We start from the raw sequence: 21,489 nt of genomic DNA, 5'->3' as shown, positions 1-21,489 counted from the left end.
AGCTAATAGTTTTAATTAGAAAATTTTTATCTACTATAATGTTCCTACTTGTAAGGGCTTATAATATTGTCCCATTTTCCCAATGAATCAATTATTACATTATTTAATCAAAATAATTCTTCATATATGTCCATATTTATGTCCTATCGATTATATTGTATGTATAGGCTAGGTCTTCCGAAGATTGGACTAGGACACCACATTAAAAGCTTGACAAGACCTTGGTCCCCGCCTTTCAAATGCGAGCCTTCCATCTCTAACCATGCTTGATTTTTTATATATGTATATTTTCCCTTCCCAGACTATTACATTGTATGTATAGGCTAGGTCATCCAGAGATCAGACAAGGACACCACATTAAAGGCTTGGCAAGACCTTGGTCTCCGCCTTTCAAATGTGTGCTTTCCATCTCTCACCATGCCTAGATGCTATACCATACCTCAGTCCTCGAATGTTGTGGTAGGGTCCCATAGCTCGATAAACCTAAACCCAAGAGAGGGTATTTTCCCCTTCTCTTGCCTTAGGACTTAGCTCTATCCTCTTATCCACCTAGCTCTTACTAAATGTAATTCTTGGGATCATTTTGGAATCAATTCTTCTTAATGATTGCTCTACTAGAGTACTTGGGTATTGTAGTGGGGTCCCATAGCTCGATAAGCCTAAAGCCAAGAGCGGAATAGATCCCTCTCTTGCCTTAGGGATCAACTCTACCCTCTTACCTCCCTTATCCTTTCCTCATTAATATGCATTTCCAATTTATTTTGAATCATTTTTTGATAATTAATGATTAAAGAAGTAATATAATATAATTTCATTATATTACCACTTCTTATCATTACCATTTACTTTTTATACTTCATTAAACTTTAATCCTATATCACATTTATTCTCACCACTAAATAATTTCTCATTTATAAACATTTTTCTCTTCATATTATTATTTAGTTATGAAATGAATGATATATAAGAAACACACTCACCTTTACCTACCTTTACCTGCCTCACATTATTGATACTCTATGCACTTGCACCCAAATTTATTATTCTTCCCACCTTCAGTGTCAATTGCTCATTTGACTAATCCTTCGCACTGTTATCTCCTCTTATTAAATGCCTTAATAATTGCACTCACCAATGCTAGAAAAACCTCTCCAAGAGGATTGTTGCATCCTTTGATATGAGGAATTTGTTGAGCTTCACCAATCCATCTTCAATCATCAAGATGATGGAGAAAAAGATGATTCTTTGCATGACGATGCAGAGGTATCACTGCCATAGACATATAATAGTTGAACAGTTTGGATTTGCAATAAGTGCTCCCTCCTTATAAGTGAGTTTTATATGAGCCATTGCCTCTGGATTAACCTCAGGAATGACAAGAGGAATACCCTCATCCATCTGAAGCATAGACCTATTATCAACTACAATTGTACCTTGTTTAATAGCCAGAGGTCCAAACTTCTTGCTTATAAAATCGCCAACACTAAAAAAGAGCAATATCAATACCACCAAAACTGCCCTCTATGAGCTCCTCTATAAGATAATCTCTTCCCTCGAATGTTGTGTGTTTTCCTATAGATCTCTTGCTAGCCAGAAGCTTAAGACTCCTGTAGGGAAATCTCTTTCAGTTAGCACCTTGAAGAATTTGCGGCCAACAACACCAGTCACACCCACAATGACCACTGATGGCCCATCTTCCTTGAGAGCCATTCTCACTATTTTTCTAGCTAACTTGGAAGGAAACTTGATAGAAGAAATAGATCTAAGACTTTTCCCCTATATATTGGCTACTATTGTTAGCACCATTGTGACTTGAAGTTGTAGGAATGCAAATAAATGATGGGGAGTAGCAGCTGCCATCGCCAATACAAATGCTTTGTGAAAATAAACTAGACTTCTCAAATGATAGGCTCTAAGTTTTGAAATAGCATTAAAACCTAATTCCTTCGTGCTTAACTGGTTCTGTGTATCCTTGGTGGAATTACATTTTATTGGGTGAATGCATGGACAACGAATTTGATAAAATACCATTATTGCAAGCTTTTCTTACTAAATTTGTGTAAATGGGCAATCTAAATGCTTAAAGTTCAAAGAGAAAGCTATGTATATATCGATTTTTGGTATTTTGGGTTTTTTCTCTTTTTGAGTTCGATTGAAAACTTCAAACGCTATGAAATGACAAAATAGAATGCCGCTTGAGAGAGATTTTCTAGCAAGTGCATGGCGAGTATTTACTTAGGCCCTGTTTGGTTGGGGAAGATGAATTTGTCGCATAACTAAGTTTTTGAAAACTTGGTTTTGTGGTTTGGAAAGACAATGGTTCGTTTGGTTGACACAGAAGATGAATATATCGTGGACCCCACAATATTATTAAAAAAACTATCATAAAATTCAAAACCTAGTTTTAATTTCAAATTCCACCTTTTTATTGGAAGAAACATCTTCCAATTTTTGACCAAAATTGGAAGATGAGATTGAAAACCAGGTTATACTTTTAACCAACCAAATGCGCATGTTTTTCTGCAAAACCTGGTTTTAACCCTGATAACCCGCTTTTGGTCCTCATCTTCCAGCAACCAAACGGGACCTTATGGGAATTTTCTTTCCAATTTGAGTAACATAATGATGGACCAATTTAGAATATCTCAAAGGTATAGGCATTATTAGATTTTGAGGGGAAGTAGTGTAGATTATTTGAAGAAAATGTTAACTTTTAATGATTGTCAACATTGTTGAAGAGTAATGAGTCCATGGGTTGGTAAGAACCTATTCTGATACCATTGCAATGTCCCCAACCAGGACATTAAATCATTTAATATACATTTTTGCAATTTTCCTTCACAAATCAAACATCTCATTTTTCCTTCTGCACTTCTCCAACATTTGTTGTCAATTGATCCCTTTCATTTTCCTTTATATCTCTCCATATTTCTCCATGCTACATGCCTATTTCTCAATGTTAAAACTCTATATATATAGTTTTTAAAAATATTTCTAAGAGATGTGTCTTTTCATAATATAATAATAATATTTTATTTGTAATATACTTATATTAATAATTAGGTTATAACATATTAATAATATATTTCTGTTAATATATTATTACATTGAGAAATAATATATTATTCTTAATAATATATTAACAATTTATCATAGAGAAACTTTTATTGTTTATTTAAAGAAATTAATATACAACTTTTGATTAATATAATGCTTCTATTAAAATATATCTTAATCTATATTAGATTGTCATTTCATACTTTAATATTGTTATTATAGTACGGTATATGTATGATACTATTATATATTATTATAATATTATAAAAATTTATATTATATTATTATTAACATTGTATTTTTTTAATTATATTTATTCATTGTGAAATTATAATATGTTTATATATAGTCATTTACTCTAATAATTTAAAATATTTATTTATTTAAAATAATTCACCTATATTACCATAATTAGGGGACATGATATTGAACCCTTGGTCTTGATCACAATAAAGAAAAATATGGTTCTCATAGGCCTCTTGACATGTCTATTTTGGACTATATGCTTTCATGATATTGGCTTCTACTACTTATCCTACACGTTACCTTGCTCATTAGCTTCCACTGCTTACTCATAACTTTCTTCATATGGCTATTTCACTATCTTTCCCTAGCTTGAGTACTCTTGAGGAGTCAGTCCTTGATGATCACTTTCACTTGCTTCATTCTTTCTTGATTATCCATCTTATCCACTAGCTTGTTGCTCCATCATGTCCTACGCCTTGCTCGAAAAAGGAACAAAATGATGTGATCTTGCTTAAGAACTAGTAATCTCTAAATCATTCTAAAAAATAAAATTAAAAAATTAAATATCTCAAAAATACAAAAACATTATAAAAAGTTCAAGAATTTTTTTTTTCCAAGTGGTCAAAACCTAGAAATAGATGCTACTTGGGACCCTTGTGCTTATGTCTATCAACATATCGCTTTGCACTCTAAGCTTAATCCATCACACTTCATATGTCCTTTTGGTATTCCTGGTTTGGAATTGATCTTAGTCTAGGTCTAGCGGGCATAGGTGGTCTTATTCTTTATCTAGGGTCTCTTTGTTGCATTGGCATTTCTTTGCCAACTCTTGCAAATAGTGTTTCTCAACACTTTCCCTTGACATCAAGTGTTTCTCAACACTTATCAGATACCTTTTCTATAGTTAGGATGTCACGATGTTTCTCATTGGTAGATTTGATGTCCTAGGAAGACAGTCGTGTGACTTACACACACACTTAAACATTAAACTTGCTGAGATATGATGAACTTTATCTTCTTTGTATGTTGTCTATGATGATTTATTTGTTGAGTGTTCCCTCCCTAAATATTCTTTCAAGGATGACATGGACTAGAAGACAAGGGGCATGGGACATGTTTTATTTATTTTTGCTTGTGGGTATACTTTATTAGTCTAAGGTGTTGAGAAATTTTGTGCTTGTCCTACTTGATACTTTGGGCCTACAATATATCATCCTTATTTGTTTTTGCAAGACCACACTTGAGGGTTATCCTGGTGTTTATGCCTTGATACTGGTGTAATCTTACTACACTAAACTTAGGGCATCTAACTACACTATTCATCTTGACCTATATGTCTTTGATGCATAGGTTGGATTCTCACATTCTATCCAATATAGATCATATTCATATCCTCATAGTTCATACTAGTGATTATTGTATATCTTCTGATGTCCCTAATCAAACTCAATGATAAAAACTAGGACCTAGTTATGTAACCTTTGCAATTGCATCTTTTTATACTAGCTTGCATTCTAGGGTTCATTTTAGCTTAGCTTTGCATTTTTCATGTTAAGAGAGCTCTCTTCTTTATCTTTCATGGGTGTGTCAGTTAATTGTGTTCATGCTTCTCTTGCCTCTTCTTGATCTTATCTTATCTCTTATTTCCTATTTCTCGCTTCTTTTCTATCTTACCATCTCATCTATGCTTTTGACCTATCTATTCTAATCTTGACATCTTAGATCCATTTTCAAGATCAAAATCTAAATTCAGGTTTATTTTGCTAGTCATTTTTTCCCTTCTTCTATGTAGGTGGTTGACCTATTGAGGCTTAATCTTTGAATCTTGTTGGGGGCAATTATCATTTCTTCATTTCTTCATCATTTCTACTCTCTTCCACTCTTCGCTTTCATTTCTATTTCTTCTTTCTTCTTTCTTTGACCTAATTCTTATGCTTTATCTTTCTTGGTCAAACTTAGTCAAAATGGGGCATATCTTCATTGTTTGGTGGTCACTCTTTGGCCTTAACCTCTTATCTATCATCATGAACTTTTCTTTGTTCTGATTTTATCAAATCTAGCTTATTTATGTATCTACTCTATCTCATTTTGATTTCAATCCCGAGGGGGCAAGAATATTCTATCATTGTTGTAAATTGCTTTCTGCTACAACTATCTATTTTCTCTTGATCTATTTGCTTTTTTTTCTTGACATATCAATGCTTGTCTTAGGTACTGATATTGTCTCTTATCTCTCCAAATGTTCAATATTATTGTTTAATAGACTATGCATTCAAGATCTGCTATCTCTTTGTGCTTCATTCTTCAGAGTCAGATCTCTCTATCATCTTGGCTTCTTCATTCTTTGATGTAATGTGTTCCTAGACTGATCACACATTAGTCAAAGAGGGAAAAATGTAATCACCCAAAAATGGTCATCTAGACTGTGAGCCCACTTTCTCTCGTTTATCTTTCATTTGCATTGCATTCATTCTAGATTCTTGGATATCGACACTCTTGTCTCTACTCTTTGAATCTTCCATTCTATGGTACACCTTGCAAGGGTTTTCGTAGCTAGGTTCACTTGAGAGCCACCATCTCATAGCTCTTGCACATCATAGATAGGAAGCTATAAGCCGCCTCTTGAGATGCCCTTTCTCATAGATATTCTTGAGAATGATGGTTTATAGAAGTGTGACACTTTTTGTACACACAAATATTAGTTGGACCATACACAATAATTATAGAAAATGATAGATTACTATGAACACTTCTAGCTTTAGCACAAATCCACTTTTGTCCATTAATAATATTAGATAAATTAATCATTCTTGGGTCCCAAAACATAGCAAGTCCTCGAGAAGCACCATCTAATTCAACCTAGGTAGAATTCCATTACCCAACCTTTTGATTGAAATTGATATATTCCTCTATTCATTTTAGTTTCTTAAATTAATATTAAATATGAATCAAAAGTTTTTAAAACTCCTTTCCAAGAGCCACTGTTTGTTAGGGGCTTTTAGTCCCCTAACATTCCAAGTGGAAATTCTCATTGGGGGATGGAAGGACACTTCCTCTTTCTAACATTGAATAAATTTGTTATTTTTGACTAATTTTCAGCAATCCCATCTTTCTTTTGAAGTTCTGCTAGAAGCTTCCTACATCTCTTCTTTTTATGTTTGAATTTCCTCCATTTATGATGTTCTACCGAAAACCACCCCTCATTACTTATGTCGGTAGATTGTCCAACTAGGGTGTTTGCAAAAAACTGCTTGGGAATGCATCCTTGAGATTTATCTAAATAATCTTTTAGATTTTTATGTGCTGAATGAATTCTCTATCTGAATTGCATATTTAGTCTTTAGGAAGCAAGGTAAGCAACCTACAAAATGTAAAGTTTGATTTTCGAGATTGCATTTGTAAGCAAAGTATCTTATTTTTTCTCATACCATATTTTTCACTTGTTATTTTTATGTTTTCTTAAACCATACTTATTAATTAAGCATAAAAATATTATTTCATGAAAACATACAATTCCTTTAATTAACTACAAATATATATAAATAACTTTACATATTTCTATTATTTTAAGTATTCAAATTTCTAAATTTCTAACTAAATATATTTTTTATAAATAAATACAAAAATTTCGATTAATCTATAATACATAAACATACTCATAAATTTATCCTAATGTATTTCATATTAATTATTAATCCTTTCAACCATTGTCTCTTAAAAATAGGATTGCTTTTTTCTTACGAAATTCTAATTAATCATATAACTTTTGTAAAGTAAAATATAATGGCTTGGGCCTTTAAAAGTGGTGTGCGAAGACCCACATGATTAGTGGAAGAAAATATGAATTTGCAAATTCTAGCAGACTCTAGTCTGTCTTCTCAGCGACGAAACCCCTGGGGAGTTCAATAATAGAAATTGATAAGAAGAAAGAGAAAGGCGCCGATTGACTTGTTTCAGGGCGGAACGATCGTTAAAAGAAATGTCTAACCAGCTGACAACGGATTCTGCTCTCTCCCGTCGCATAGTCAATGCCTTCATTGATTTTCTTACCATTGGTATTTCCTGTTCTCTAGCTCAAATGATTAATCACCCTTTTCTGCACAAATTCTTTAAATTTGTGGAATTTAATAATTCAGAAAGTTCAACAGCCAAAGTCCACTACTTTCCTAAGACTACCAAGAGACATTGTTGCAGAAGAGATCTGACAATTATGTAATGATTGCTCACATGCTAAAATTCATGGGCCTTCTACTATTACTCATATTTCTCTAGACTGTTCTTTTCTCCTATGTTTTCCATTTATGTACAAATAGTTTCATGGTTGTTGAATCATTCGCTGTGTTTTTATAATGCTATAACTGTATATTTCTTCTTGATATACCATTCTTTTAACATCCAAATTCGCTTCCACTTTGAGATGCTAATTTTGAGCTGTTTATGTAATGGCATTATGAATTCTTCCCTTTTATGCTCTCTGTAATGTTCCTTTTTTGGATTACACTATAATTTGCCCTAGAATCACAGTTTCAAAGAAACGGGGAACATGGTATAATGTGAGATATGACTTCACCTGAAAGATTGTAAATCAAAATAAATCCTTGTTGAAATCCTGCAATCATAATATCAGACAAATATTGAATATAGAATTCATATGCACGACCATTACTAGGGTTTTAGGGTATATGTTCTAAATTATTTTAATCATATAGCATACTCAATTTCTTATTTGAGTTCAATCATAATGGAATCTGGATAAGGAGACATGATAGGGTGCCCAAAACGATCCTCTATCTTAGGCCCAAAAGTGGATATATGATCTCTCTTGGCCTCACGTGGCCTTCTCCTATAACCGTTCCCCTTCATCATGCCACACTTATTCATTGTTCTATGATGGAGATCGTATGAATCTATTTCAACAATCATTCGGTGCAGACATTGGAGAAGAACTACAATAGGGTGCCCAATTGATCATCTACCATAGGCCCAAGAGTTGATGTACTCTCCCTCTTTGCCTCATGTGGTATTCTTCCATCTCATATGAGGTGGTGTGCTTGGCGAGGTATCCTATAGCCATTTCTCCTTCGTATACTCCCTTCCTCACCTTGCCATGATTGGTTGTTGCAATTTGTAGATCTATTTATTTGCTTATTTCTAATATATACATAAAGCTATATGCCTATATTAATGTGTACAAAACTTTACATTATATTATTGCATATATAAGGCATACACATTTAGACATATATCTATGTTCGCTTCCATTTATATGGAGTATTGGATGAGTTTCGGTTCATTTGGTAAAGACAAGTAGCAGATCAGTATGCAGGGAATTATGTCAAAGATTGACGAACGGTGCTCCCCTTAATATCACAAATACACAACAAAAATATAGAAACAACCACAATTTGAGAGAACACAATATGGGCTTCTTATTATCTCTACAAGTGTGAAATTGCAGAATTCAGAATTACAATATGCTAACCCACATGGGTGCCTTCCTTACAATAGTCTGCAAGACAGTTGTGACTATCACCTAGAATTGCCCTAGACAACCTATGAGCCTACCTTATATAGGCATTTTCACCGTTCGGGAAAGTTCTAGATACTAAGCCCTAAGCCTTGAGGCTGACCCACCTCATACTATATTATTTTATTACACTTTATTACATTGAATTGGCTCAAGACAATTTACAAATTACATTTTCAGATAGCCCACGTCTGGAGACCATAACTAACAAACTGTTGACTCGATGGGCTATTAGAACCCCTTTTTGGAAATGATAGCTAAAGTTCTACAACACATTATTGCACAAGCATCCACCAGCCGAGGTTTGACCTCATTTTGGAGCCATTTATGCCTTCATTGTTGAGCTTGCAGTTTGGATAGTCAAAATTCATAACGAAAATCTACAATAACTGCATTAATACATATGATATGGAAATGAAACTTGTTTGACAGGGTGATATATCTAAGATGAACCTTCACATATTTCATTAAAACAATCCGAGCCCATAAGACCAACTTATTGAAATTAGCAAGCTACCTCAAATAACAAATCTGCACAAGAATAACCCTTATTGAAAACACAAAACTGGGAATAAGATTTTTTTTTTGGGTGATGCGAGATTGCCCTTACTCCTAGGATGCTCTTGCATCAGAGATAGTTGCTGGTAATTTGGCTGTATCTAATTAGCAAGATGGATTGAAGGTCAGTGAGCTTGGATTGTGGTTGAAGACATGTTCGTGATGCGATGTTTGTGTTAGCATGGGCTGCCAAAAATTTACCCAAGCTATCTTCATCCCTTCTAATGGAACATGGGCCGCCAAAAATTTAAAAGTACTTGACTGTAGCTGGTTTACCTTTCTAAAGTTCATATGGAGTCTTGTTAAACTTGAACCTCATCAATGCCCTATTTTGAATGTATACAACTGTATTTACAACCTCTCTCCAAAATGTATCAATTACCTTTCTTTCAGTCATCCAACTACGTGCCATCTCTTGAACTGTTCTATTCTTTTTTTATATAACACCATTTTTTTGTGGTGTTCTAGGAGCTGAAACTGTATGCTAATTCCATGTTCATAAAAGCTCATAAACTCAATACAAGTGCACTTTTCACCATTATTTGAACACACCTTTAATTTTCAAATCCATTTCATTTTCAATTAAGGCTTTTAACACATTGATTTCTATTTTAGAAAAGCAACCCATGTCATGCGAGTATAATCATCAATCAACAACATAAAATATTTCTCACCTTGAAGGCTTGCGGTCCTAGTTGGTCTACAAACATCCGTGTGGGCTAATTCAAGTGGCTTGTTGCTAGTATATTCTTTTGGTCTGAAGGAAGCTCTTGTTTGCTTTCCTTCTTGACAATTCTTGCAAACAATATCAGTTGGTTTCTTAATCTTTGGCATGTCTCTAACCGCTTCCTTCTTGCTAATATTGATCAAATTATCAAAGTTGATGTGTCCAAGATGCTTGTGCCAAAGCCAAGCATCATCCACTTTGCTTAAACAACAACTTTCAGCATTAGAGTCATCAAGATCATAAATATTGTTTGTTGCTCTGTTGCATTAGCTATGACATCTTTTGCTTTCTTAATGATGCAAGAATTATAATTAAACCCAAGATCATACCCTTAATGACAGAGCTGATTCACACAAGAAATTATGTTTCAGTCCCTTAACATAGAGCACATGCTCAACAATAGTTTGACCATTATTCAATAAGAGTAGTGTAACATGGGGACTCGCACCCACCTCCCAAACCTCAAAGTACCCGTCCCTGAGATGTTTCCGCACCAGGTACTTGCACACCCAAGTACTCCCACCTTCGCTATTTTGCAACCATGCTTCCGCTGGAATGGGTTCTTGGATTTCTATTTGGATTTTTTTTTTGAATGTTACTATTGTGTATGTAATATGTTACTATGTTGAATGTTCAATTGTTCTAGTTCATGTTGCAATTCTAATATGTTCAAGTATTTTAATTTGGAATGTTCTATTGAAACATCATTTCATAACAAGCATTTCAAGTTCTATATGCATACTATACAACAACCCTCTTTGCCCCTTCCTCCCCTTAGTATGTTGAATGTTCAATTGTTCTAGTTCATGTTGCAATTTTGATATGTTCAAGTATTTTAATTTGGAATGTTCTATTGAAACATCATTTCATAACAAGCATTTCAAGTTCTATATGCATACTATACAACACCCCTCCTTGCCCTGTCCTCCCCTTCCCCCCGCTATCCCGAAAATGAGGCCCATTTTCTCCCCATCCTGGGAACACGTCCCGGTGTCCCCCCGTCCCGATGTACCCAAGTACTGGGGTAACATTGGATAAGAGGGTTCCTATACCAGCAACTTTTGCGGAAGAAATGCCAATAAATCTTACTTCACTACTTTTCATTTCCTTAATGGTATGAAACTTACTTAAGTCACCTGCATGTGTCTAGAGCAGCCACTATCAATGTACCATATATCCTTCTCGTTTCTTTCTAGAAGGGCAATTAGAACAACTAGAGCCTTGAGGGGTGCCACTTGGTTCTTCTTCTTCCACACCTTGGTAAAATTGGGCTTCCCGTTAGTTTCAATATTAATGAATTTCCCTGCACTATAATACTTGCAAAACCTATGACCAAACTTGTTACAGGTGTAACAAATTAAATTGTATTTACTAAAAGAACCAAAGGGATTTATTTCAAACTGATAGGTCATTCTTCTAGGAGCAGCTTTACAATCTATATCCTTATGCCCAAAATAATTGCATGAAATACAAGAACCATAGAAGAAGGGTTTGTTCAAATTGTTAGACTAATTTGGTTGAGAGATAGTAGGCCACTCACCATTTGACTGTAGCCGTCCCTTTCCTTTAGACAAGGAACATTGACCATCTTCCAGACCATTTCGTCTCATGTCGAGAGTTGGTTTTTGAAGAGCAAGAATATCATGCAAGGACATGTTGCTTCTGTTGTTAGAAAACTCCTCACTTGATAATATAGTAGATTTACCAATGTTTCTTAATGAAGCAATTTCAGCTTCTAATTTGGTGATGTTTTCTTCCTTTAGCTGAATCTGATTTCCAAGGTTCTCATGTATTTTCTTTGCCTCCTCATTCAAGATTTTGGAATCAGTCAAATGTTTTTCAGCCTCACTAAGTGCCATTGCAATCTTCAGCTTTTATTCATTTTCCACTTGCAGCAGATCTATAAGATTCTGATTTTTCTTCCTGAGTTTTTTAATTTCAGCCAAGGCAACTACCAATTCAAGTTTTAAGTCAACTTCACCATCATCCATGCCCACATCCTCATGAAGGTCTTGGTCTTAAAATCAAGTGTACTGCATGGCTATACTAGTGATATCCTTTTGTAGTTCTTCCCCATATGTAGCATGTAGCTGCTCCCAGATTTCTTTAACTGTATTGGGATGTAAGTACTGGCTACGCTGACAATCAACAAGACAACTTAAGATAGCACTCATTGCCTTTGCATTTGCTGTCACTTTTTTTTTCAAGATTTGAGAGATTCATGGTTACCGGGAGACCCATCTCCCCCTTAAAAGTCACGTCTCGGTCTCCGGAGACCTCAAAAAGGTTGGAGACTTCACGACGAAGTCTCCTGAAGTCTCCCCGTCTCCTAATCCAAAAAGTGAAGTCTCCCCGAAGTCTCCTGGTAAAATATAAATGTAAAATATATTATTAAATAATTTTATATATTTTAGCCCTCATTTTAATGTTTTTAATACAAAAATTAAGACCATCGACAATTTAAATGATTAAATCATTTCAAATATTTTATTTAATAAATTAATAACTTTAAAAACATTAGAAAAACTTTTTAAAAATTATTTTTATTCAACAATTTAAATGATTAAATCATTTAAAATATTTTTGGAGGGTGATGATTTTCTGGAGAGCATGATAGCTGAAGACCTTGAGATGGATGATCACAACCTTGTGGAGTAAATGATAGTACCATCGACATACTAACACTAGATATATTTCTGTTTTTTGTTTATTGTACAAAGTGTTCATTTTTGTTTGCATATCGGCAATTCAGCTTCAAACTATACTTTTTTGAATTTAAAAATTGAATATGTAATGATAATCTCAGCGATTATCAATCTGGTATGATGGTGATCATATGCAATATTCGAAAAACAAATATGTCTATGAGATACAATATTGTGATCATGTGAGTTTTGAAATCTTTGACTCTGAGTCTATTTTAATTTTTAATATGACATTACTATTATTATTTACTTTAGTCTTACAGTATTACTATTTTCAAATTTTGTATTTACTTTTAGTATTAGACTCTTTAAACTATTAAAAAAATTAAAAAAAGTAAAATTGCCGTCTCCAAGTACCCTCGTCTCTTATTTGAAAAATTGTCGTACCGGTACCAGTACCAGTACCGGAGACCTCAAAGTCTCCTCATCTCCCGGTGACCTTGGAGAGATTAATGAGAGGAACATAATAAACTGAAACACATTCCAATACATCAAGTCCAAGAACCTTAACATAAATCATCATTCTAAAACTTGAAGTAGTGAATTTTGAGCCATAAAACTTGGGAGCCCCGCATTTTTCATGCTCTTCCAAATTTAAGTCATCTACAACCAAATTTGAGGCATCTTTAGAATATAAGACCCTCATGGACATCAGCTTCCCAAAGTTGTTTGGAAAATCTTCTTGTCCTCCTAGCTTTTGTGTTCCTTTCATCTTGGCTGTCATCTTCTTTATCATAGCCACTTTGATGAAAAGTGGCCTAGTTTCCCACAAGTGAAACATTTCAAAGCAATCTTGCCTCGGCTCTTGCTAAGACCCTTTTTCAGCTTCCTTACTAGTTCTGCAATTTTCTCATTTGAACCTTCATCTGAGCTTTCACTTTTCCTTTTCTCCTTGTCTTTACTTACGTTAGTAGCCTTGAATGCCATCTCACTTTTGGAAGTCCCTAAAACATTAGTTTCATCTCATAAGCTATTAGGATACCATGCAATTTGTCCACCGTAAGAGTGTCCAAATCAGACATTTCTTCAACAGCAGAAACCCTGACATTAAACTTCATGGGAAGCGTACATAAAATCTTTTGAACAATGGTCTCCTCATCAATAGATTAACCAAGACATTTTAAAGCATTCACAACCTCATCAACTCTTAAGAAGTAAGTTGTCACACTCTCATCCTCCTTCATGGGAATGCCTTCAAAAATGGTTCTATGGGTTTGAACTTTCGCCTTCCTAACTTTATCATTGCCATGATAAGAATAGCTTATGCCACACATCTTTGGCTAAATCACAAGGTATAACCTCGACAAATTCAGATTTTAAGAGACCACACAACTGTGTATTCATTGCTTTGGTGTTATTTTCAAAGTCCCTTTTTGCATATGCATTGTTAGGGGGTTGAGCTGGGACAGCGTATCCATTTACCACATTCATGTACACATCAAATCCTAAGGACATAATGTAGGTTTCATACGAACAATCCAAAAGGTATAGTTAGTGCCATCAAAAAGAGGAGCGCAAGTTGTGGCAAGACCCTCTAAGGCACTCATGATCACACAGGAAGGATCTACTATCAGGCTTTTAAGCTTTAAAAGGAGAGAACTTCACTCTGACACCAATTTAAAACCACAAAAATACTGAGACGGGGAAGGGGTGAATCAGTATTTTAAACTTTAAGCCAAACACAAAAAGAAACATGAAGATAAGAGCACAAAATTTATCTCATGGAAACCCTTTTGGGTAAAAACCACAGTATCACTAAACTCCAAGAAATGGGCTGCTACCCAATAATAAAGAGCTGCAACTCTTTGGCTCACCCCAAGTCCAATACAGGCTCCAACCTGAACAAATAGAGGCAACTACCTCCTGAGGGCTCCAACCCAAAGTTATCAGAAAGTAAGGACTAAAAGATTACAAGCAGCTCAAGCTCCCGTTTTACCAGGAGTTGGTATATCACTTTGAATAAATACAATGCTCCAGAATCTGCAAAACAACCTGCACAGAGGCAATGTCTTATTTCCTTATGCTCTGGTTGTTTTCTTCTTCCAGACTTCAAAGATACATTCTCATAAAATGAACTCACAGTCTACTCATTTTCTGAATGACTAGCATTTCTCTGTTGGGCACACCTGACCAGCTAAACAGACACAGCCCCTAGTCACACTGCTTCCCCGTATCAAAAATTTCAGAGAGTGCTTAAATGTCACTTTACTTTGCAAGAACTGAGAGCTGCTTGCCTATCAATCTCAGTTTCTCATCTGTTTCTTGCATAACTCAAAACAAAATTCCCCATATGCTTAGTCAATACCCGCTTTTTAAAAAGTTAACTATAGTGCACAACACCTTACCCCCAAAATAAATTTCCAACCCAGTTTTTTATAAATGCAGAGCTCCTTCTATGCATGTATCCTGCCCCTCTGACAAAGTACAGTTAGTTCTGTATATGTGTAATGTTCGTCTGCAAGGAGAAACGTTTTTTTTCAGAGAAAATAATTAAGCTCTGCACTAAAAGAAAACATCCGTCATCCACTCCATCCACTCATTTAAATCAACGCTTCACACCTCTGAAGTGGGTAACTAGCCAGGCAAAAATCGGCGATGACTTATTCAAATTTTTTATATTTTGAAAAAACGGCTCAGCTACTTGTTTCAAGAGAAACTATTCAGGTGTTCATTTTCATTATCACATTCACGTATTTGAAAACATCAAGTAATGAAGACATCAAATAGAAGCATGCAACTGCCACGTTAACTCTCTGTTCATTCTCTGCAGTAAAAAATGACACATACACAACCTGAAGCATATCGTAACGCCTCAGTGCCCATGATTGCATCCCAGCAAAACAGTTGGTTTGATTCGTGAAACAGGTATATTGTACAGGTCGTAAAGACTCATGCGCTTATAGTCATCTTATACAATGAGGTTACTGTATTTTAATAACAACAACATCTCCCCTAAAACTTGTGCTAAAAACAAACTGACATTAGCTGCAATTGCATCTAGGCAGACACCAACAAACAATTTCATAATGAGATTGTGTCATGGTTTATAAAAGAAAAGCATGTCTGGTAAGAGAGCGCATGCCACAATGTCATTTTCTAACACAAGTGATTTGAAACGCTTCAGAGAAACAGGTGAATTGAAACACCCAACCATGTAGAATCATACAAAACACATAAAATTCTTACTGCAGTCTGCACCATGTAAGACTGAAATCGCAAGCCTGGCATTCATACTTTCGATTCATCAGAATCAGGCAACGTAAAAGAGTAGAGAAGGTGAACTGAGATGGAATCAAAATAGACACATAAGGCCACTTGGTGAAACGACAAGTCACTCAGGTTGCAGCTGAACTACGCACTGTTCCTACTCCAACTGTGTACAAATGAATGCCAGTCATCAAGAAAAATGTAAACAATGAGATACAAATGAATGTCAGTCATCAAGGAACAATGCTAACATATTAAGTAGCATAATGGGTTTATCACAACATGTTTAAGTTTGATAGAGTCTTAACAAATTCTGATAAAACATCATATATTCAATCCAAAATACCCCAAAAGACATATTTCTAGGCTCATCAACAACTTCTACTCATGGGATCCATATCACATTATCACTTGCTGCATTTCCATATTGATATGGTAGTGTACATTTCTCCAATGTTCTAGGTACTCATTTCATATCAAGGTTACCAGGAGACGGGGAGACTTGGAGGTCTTCAGTACTGGTACTGGTACCGGTATGATTATTTTTCAAAAATAGGAGACGGGAGTACTTGGAGAGCATTTTTTTTTGTTTTTTTATAGTTATAAAGAGTCTAATACTAAATACAAAATAGTAAAACTGTAAAACGAAAAGACTAAAGTAAATATTAATAGTAATGTCACATTAATATGGAGTCAAATACTTCAAAACTCACTTAATCACATTGCTGTATCTCATAGTCATATCTGACTTCTAAATATTTCATATGATCATCATCATATCAGATTAATAATTGGTGAAATTATTATTACATATTCAAATTTTAAATTCAAAAATTTATAGTTTGATGCTAAATTGCTGACATGCAAACACAAATTAAAAAACTTAGTACTGTAAACAAAAATCAGAAATTTATCTAGTATCTAGTATGATGCTGATACTACATCTACTCCAAAAGGTTTTAATCATCCATCTCAAGGTCTTCAGTTATCATGCTCTCCCAAAAATCATCACACTCCATGCTGGTTTCCATGTTATTATTCAAATAAAATTGTAAATATTTCTAATTATTGCTGGTCGGGTTGTATTCTAGAATTAAAAAAAACATAAAATATTAAGATGATTTAAATAATTTAATCATTTAAATTGTCACTGGTTTTAATTTTTGCATTAAAAGACATTAAAAGGAGGGCCAAAATACATTATGTAATTTACTAATTTAATATTATATTTTACATTTTTTTAAAATCAGGAGATGCATCTTCTAGGGTGGGAGACGAGTCTTTGTCTCCAAGATGTGTCTTCTAGGGTGGGAGATGAGTCTCTCCATAACACTTTCACATGTTTTGCAACTATATTTTGCATAGCTTTTTTTAATGAATTTATATGATGTTTCAATTTCTTGAGTTTTAACTTTTTCCAATTCATGAGTTTTGAAACTATGGGATTTAAAATATTGAGCACAAAGCAGATGAAGGTATCTGCAGTTGCAGATTGTTGTGCTTGTGGAAGTGATTTATAAGTAATTAAAAAATTTAGGTACTGTCTGTTGTTGATAAAAGTACCAAGAGTAACAACGCATAACCATTGTGGGCCTACCTCATTACATGGCTCAATTATATTTCATGCCACTTGTAACTTTAGTGGTGTAATTGATTTAGTAGCTCTTTCTTTTTCAAATCCCTACAATTTGGGGTTCTTGCATCCTTAAAATCTCTCCGTATTTAGAATCTAAGAAATGCTTATATGAGGTCAGAAATGAAGAGATATATATATATATATATATATATATATATATATATTTCTGACCTTATATATATATATATTTCTGACCTTATATATATAAGAATGGGTGCATAAAGATTAGATTTGTTGGGATTTTTTGGGAGGTCATAACAACAAATTAAGGGAATCCTTTGTACAATATAACAAAAAGACACTATTTGAAGCAATTTTACATAAAATTTAGCAAATGGAGGTTTCATGGGTAGACTTTACATTTATCTCATTTTTGATTTATTTTGTATGGCATTGGTTGCTTTCTGGATGCATCGAATAACTCTAATCTTTGCTATTTTGACTGATGTCCAAAATCTGCTAAGTGGAAATTCTGTTGCTTTGCTTTTTTTTCCACAGTTGAACCTGCATCAGGAGCTGATACTGAGGGTCTGGAAGTTGCAACTGAGTGTTTGTCAGATGTTTTTAGGCTTGGCACAAGTTCTGTTGATGAGAAAGTACAACCACATTTATTAATTGACCTTTTCAGATCAGCTGGACTCGATCCATCCGGAGGACAGGAATCAGCAACTCCTCAGCCAGTGCATCATTTTATGACTCAATCTGGGAATGACAGTCGAGGGCAGGCCAACAATGAAGGAACATCTAAATCTGGGGTATGTTTTCCAATATTAAATTTCTACATACATAATATATTCTGTTCTTCAAAATTACAAGAAACTAGCTGGTAACTTGTTTGATATTTGTTCTCTTGGAAGGATCTTTTGAGCTCACTGTTCAGTCATTTGTGGCATTAGAGAATATACACTTTTTACAGCATTCCCATTAATCCTGTTTTAATGCTTTCTTGAGGAGTCCAATCCTCACAGGATTATGTATACATATCTTTTATGATTCAGGGTTTAACTATGTTAGGGTCCAATCCTCAGAGGATTATGTACTATCTTTTTATGATTCAGGGTGATGTAGAGCATCCACATAAAACACCAATGCCACCTATGAGTACCTTCCCAACTTGTTTGTTAGACTCTCCCCTTCTTCAAATTCATCAACACTTCTCTTTTACAGATTTCCCTAAACCCTCTCGAGGCCCCAACACATTCAAAACTTGCCCTTTGACTCAACAAAATACCCTTGAACAATCATTGCTCAAACTGTCCACACATACCCTTGTTGGTAACTCATTGACCTTGTAGGTTCCTAGCCGTCCCTACTTGATCCCCAAGTCACTGATCCGAGCCTTGACTTGATGCGTATTTGTAATGCCCTTACAACATCAAGTAGCATTCCAAAACCCTAAGTCACATGGTTTGAGTTCACGTTTGTGTTCGGCAACAATGAAATTCGGATGAAGTTTGCCAAGGGAAAAATTTTGAAAAAAATTCAACATTAAATTTGCTATATGTATATATAATTTTTTTAACAATATATAAATATAAATCAATTTAAGTTGTCAAAATAATTTTAAAATGCTAATATTAAATTATATTATATTATAAAATTAAATAGTCAAATGTTTTAATTTTTATTAAAACAAAATAAAAGTAATATTAATTGTAAATGAATATAAATAGAAGTCACTTATTTAATTAAAATTATTAAAAGTAAATCAACATAATAATAAATTTAAAAATAATGTTATTTAAATGTAGTCAAAGTTAATCTATCAACTGTATGTTAAAGTTTATATTGGTCGCTAGGTTTAGACGGATTTGCGACGGAGTTTTCCTTCTAGGGTCACGACACAGCGATTTTTTTTGTATAGGGTGTGACAATTTGTTTTGTGGATTACTTCATTTTCGCCCTCATTATTTTCCGCCTGCCCGAAAATTGGCTTTCATAAAACCTATTTAAAAGTGTTCTGGTTAAAACTAAATCGTATATATTTCGATTCTGGCACAATTTCTGCTCGAATGGGTTCATATACTTATTCGATGCAACTAGTAATGGATTTTTTGTGAATCCTGAACACAAAAGCATACAATCTTTGTGCCATACGAATTTATAGATGAACTCGAACGATTTTTTTAAATTTTATATAAGTTTGGCGATTTTCAAACTTCATACACAAAGTTCGGTGAACCCTGTGACATTGCCAAAACCCATTCAGCTCCTTGAAACACCTCACTCAATCAGACAACTAGTGACTGTCCTATTTCCTATTGAATGCTTAATCCATATTCTCCCTGTTACTTGTATCAGAACTCCCCTTCCCAAGGGTTTTCCCACACTCACTCCTTCATAGACACTTGTCTCAAATCCCAAGCCAACACTCATACCCAACCGAAACACCACTGAACCATTCTAAAGGCAAAGTTACAGTTTACTGTCATTCAAACAGTCAGAAGAGTTACTGAGATAGTCACCATTTAAAGGCCTCTAATTGGTATTCCTCCTTCCTAACCCCTTGGGCATACTCAAAGCCATCCCACACACCTTACCATATTCACTGACCCCTTCTTAAATATCTCTGATTGTGCAAAGTACAACCAGAGTCCTTAACCCTGTCATTACTGGTCTGAGACAAGGAGTCAGTCATTCCTCTGATGGGATCCACATGCAAAAACATGCATGGTTCCCTGCAAATGATTGGAGCACCAAATATATATTCAATGCAATCATTTCTCTCAAGTTGAGAGCTTATTAAATATGAAATGCACAATTTTTACATTTTAATAGTGTCACTGAATACCCAAATGAGGGTTTTTTTACTAAAACAAAGATATTTTCCTTTACACAGAATGAAAATGGACAATTTCAATGCCAAAATGGTGTTAATTTAATTCTTTATCAATCAAGGTATCACTCAGAGCATTTCAATAAGATTTAACCACGACAAATGACTGTGACCAGTCATTTATGATAGAAAACTGTGAGGAATTTGCAAGAAAGCTGTTTACCGTATGGATTAATTAAGCAATGCACACAGGAAATAGACACGAACACTGAACAGCAAACAATAGAACTCTTATTATTATTCGCATATACCAACAGTACATCATGCTTCGATGATAAGATATGATGATAAGATTTGATTACAATGCTTTCCGAAGGGGTTATAAATACTTTCCGAAGAACTTTCCCGAAGGAGTCCGTCGGCGAGATACATTATGCCCGCTACAAACTGTTTACCCGTCGGCTACATAACAAGACTTTTACCGAAGGGACCCGTCGGCCGATACACAATTTCCTTCCCGAAGGGACCCGTCAGTCGATACACAATTTTCTTTCCGAAGGGACCCATCGACTGATACGCAATTTCTTCCGACGACATCATCCCCCCCAAAAAGAAAAGTCGTCTCCTGATGACAACAAAACAAAACTCAAACAACAGATACAACAATATTGATTTGCCACATCACTTTCACATTCATCCCGTTGCATCTATATCCTTTGCTAACACAATACTGACTCCTCAAGCTGACCTTGATAGCCACCTGTGCTGCTTTCTTTGCTTCCAACTCCTCGGTACCCTGAGCCAAGTGTTGCTGCACTGCCTCCAACTGGATGATCAGCTCCTCCCGAGCTCTCTATGCATCCACCAAGACAGCCTCATAGCCAACACCTACTCCCACTGCCTCTGGTAGACAGACACTCCATGCCTGCAGCAACTTCAACTCTTCTCAACTGATCAGACTCCCACGATTGATATCCGCAACGACTGGGGGTCCAGGGGGCAACGCCCACGGCGAGGTCGAGGGGCAGCGCCCCGGGTGTCGCAGTACAG

The 21,489-nt window shown here is 35.0% G+C and overlaps 1 protein-coding gene across 4 annotated transcripts in view; it reads left to right on the top strand.

Moving 5' to 3' along the window:
• The first annotated feature begins 7,130 nt into the window (after nt 1–7,130).
• Nucleotides 7,131–21,489, top strand: part of TPR8 (Tetratricopeptide repeat (TPR)-like superfamily protein) — an 83,837-nt gene continuing 69,478 nt past the window's right edge. For all 4 annotated transcript variants that reach the window (XM_089797768.1, XM_089797766.1, XM_089797767.1 and 1 more), the window contains exons 1-2: nt 7,131–7,358; nt 18,162–18,418. In XM_089797768.1, the coding sequence (XP_089653894.1) occupies nt 7,283–7,358; nt 18,162–18,418 (333 nt within the window). In that variant the 5' untranslated portion in view covers nt 7,131–7,282. The remainder of the gene's footprint in view (nt 7,359–18,161; nt 18,419–21,489) is intronic.

This window comes from Cupressus sempervirens, chromosome 8 (genome assembly GCF_028749045.1).
Source record: "Cupressus sempervirens isolate cs-2001-9-10 chromosome 8, ASM2874904v1, whole genome shotgun sequence".
Classification (NCBI taxonomy): domain Eukaryota; kingdom Viridiplantae; phylum Streptophyta; class Pinopsida; order Cupressales; family Cupressaceae; genus Cupressus; species Cupressus sempervirens.
The sequence above is the reverse complement of the archived record's forward strand: the minus strand, read 5'-3'. Positions and strand labels throughout refer to the sequence as shown.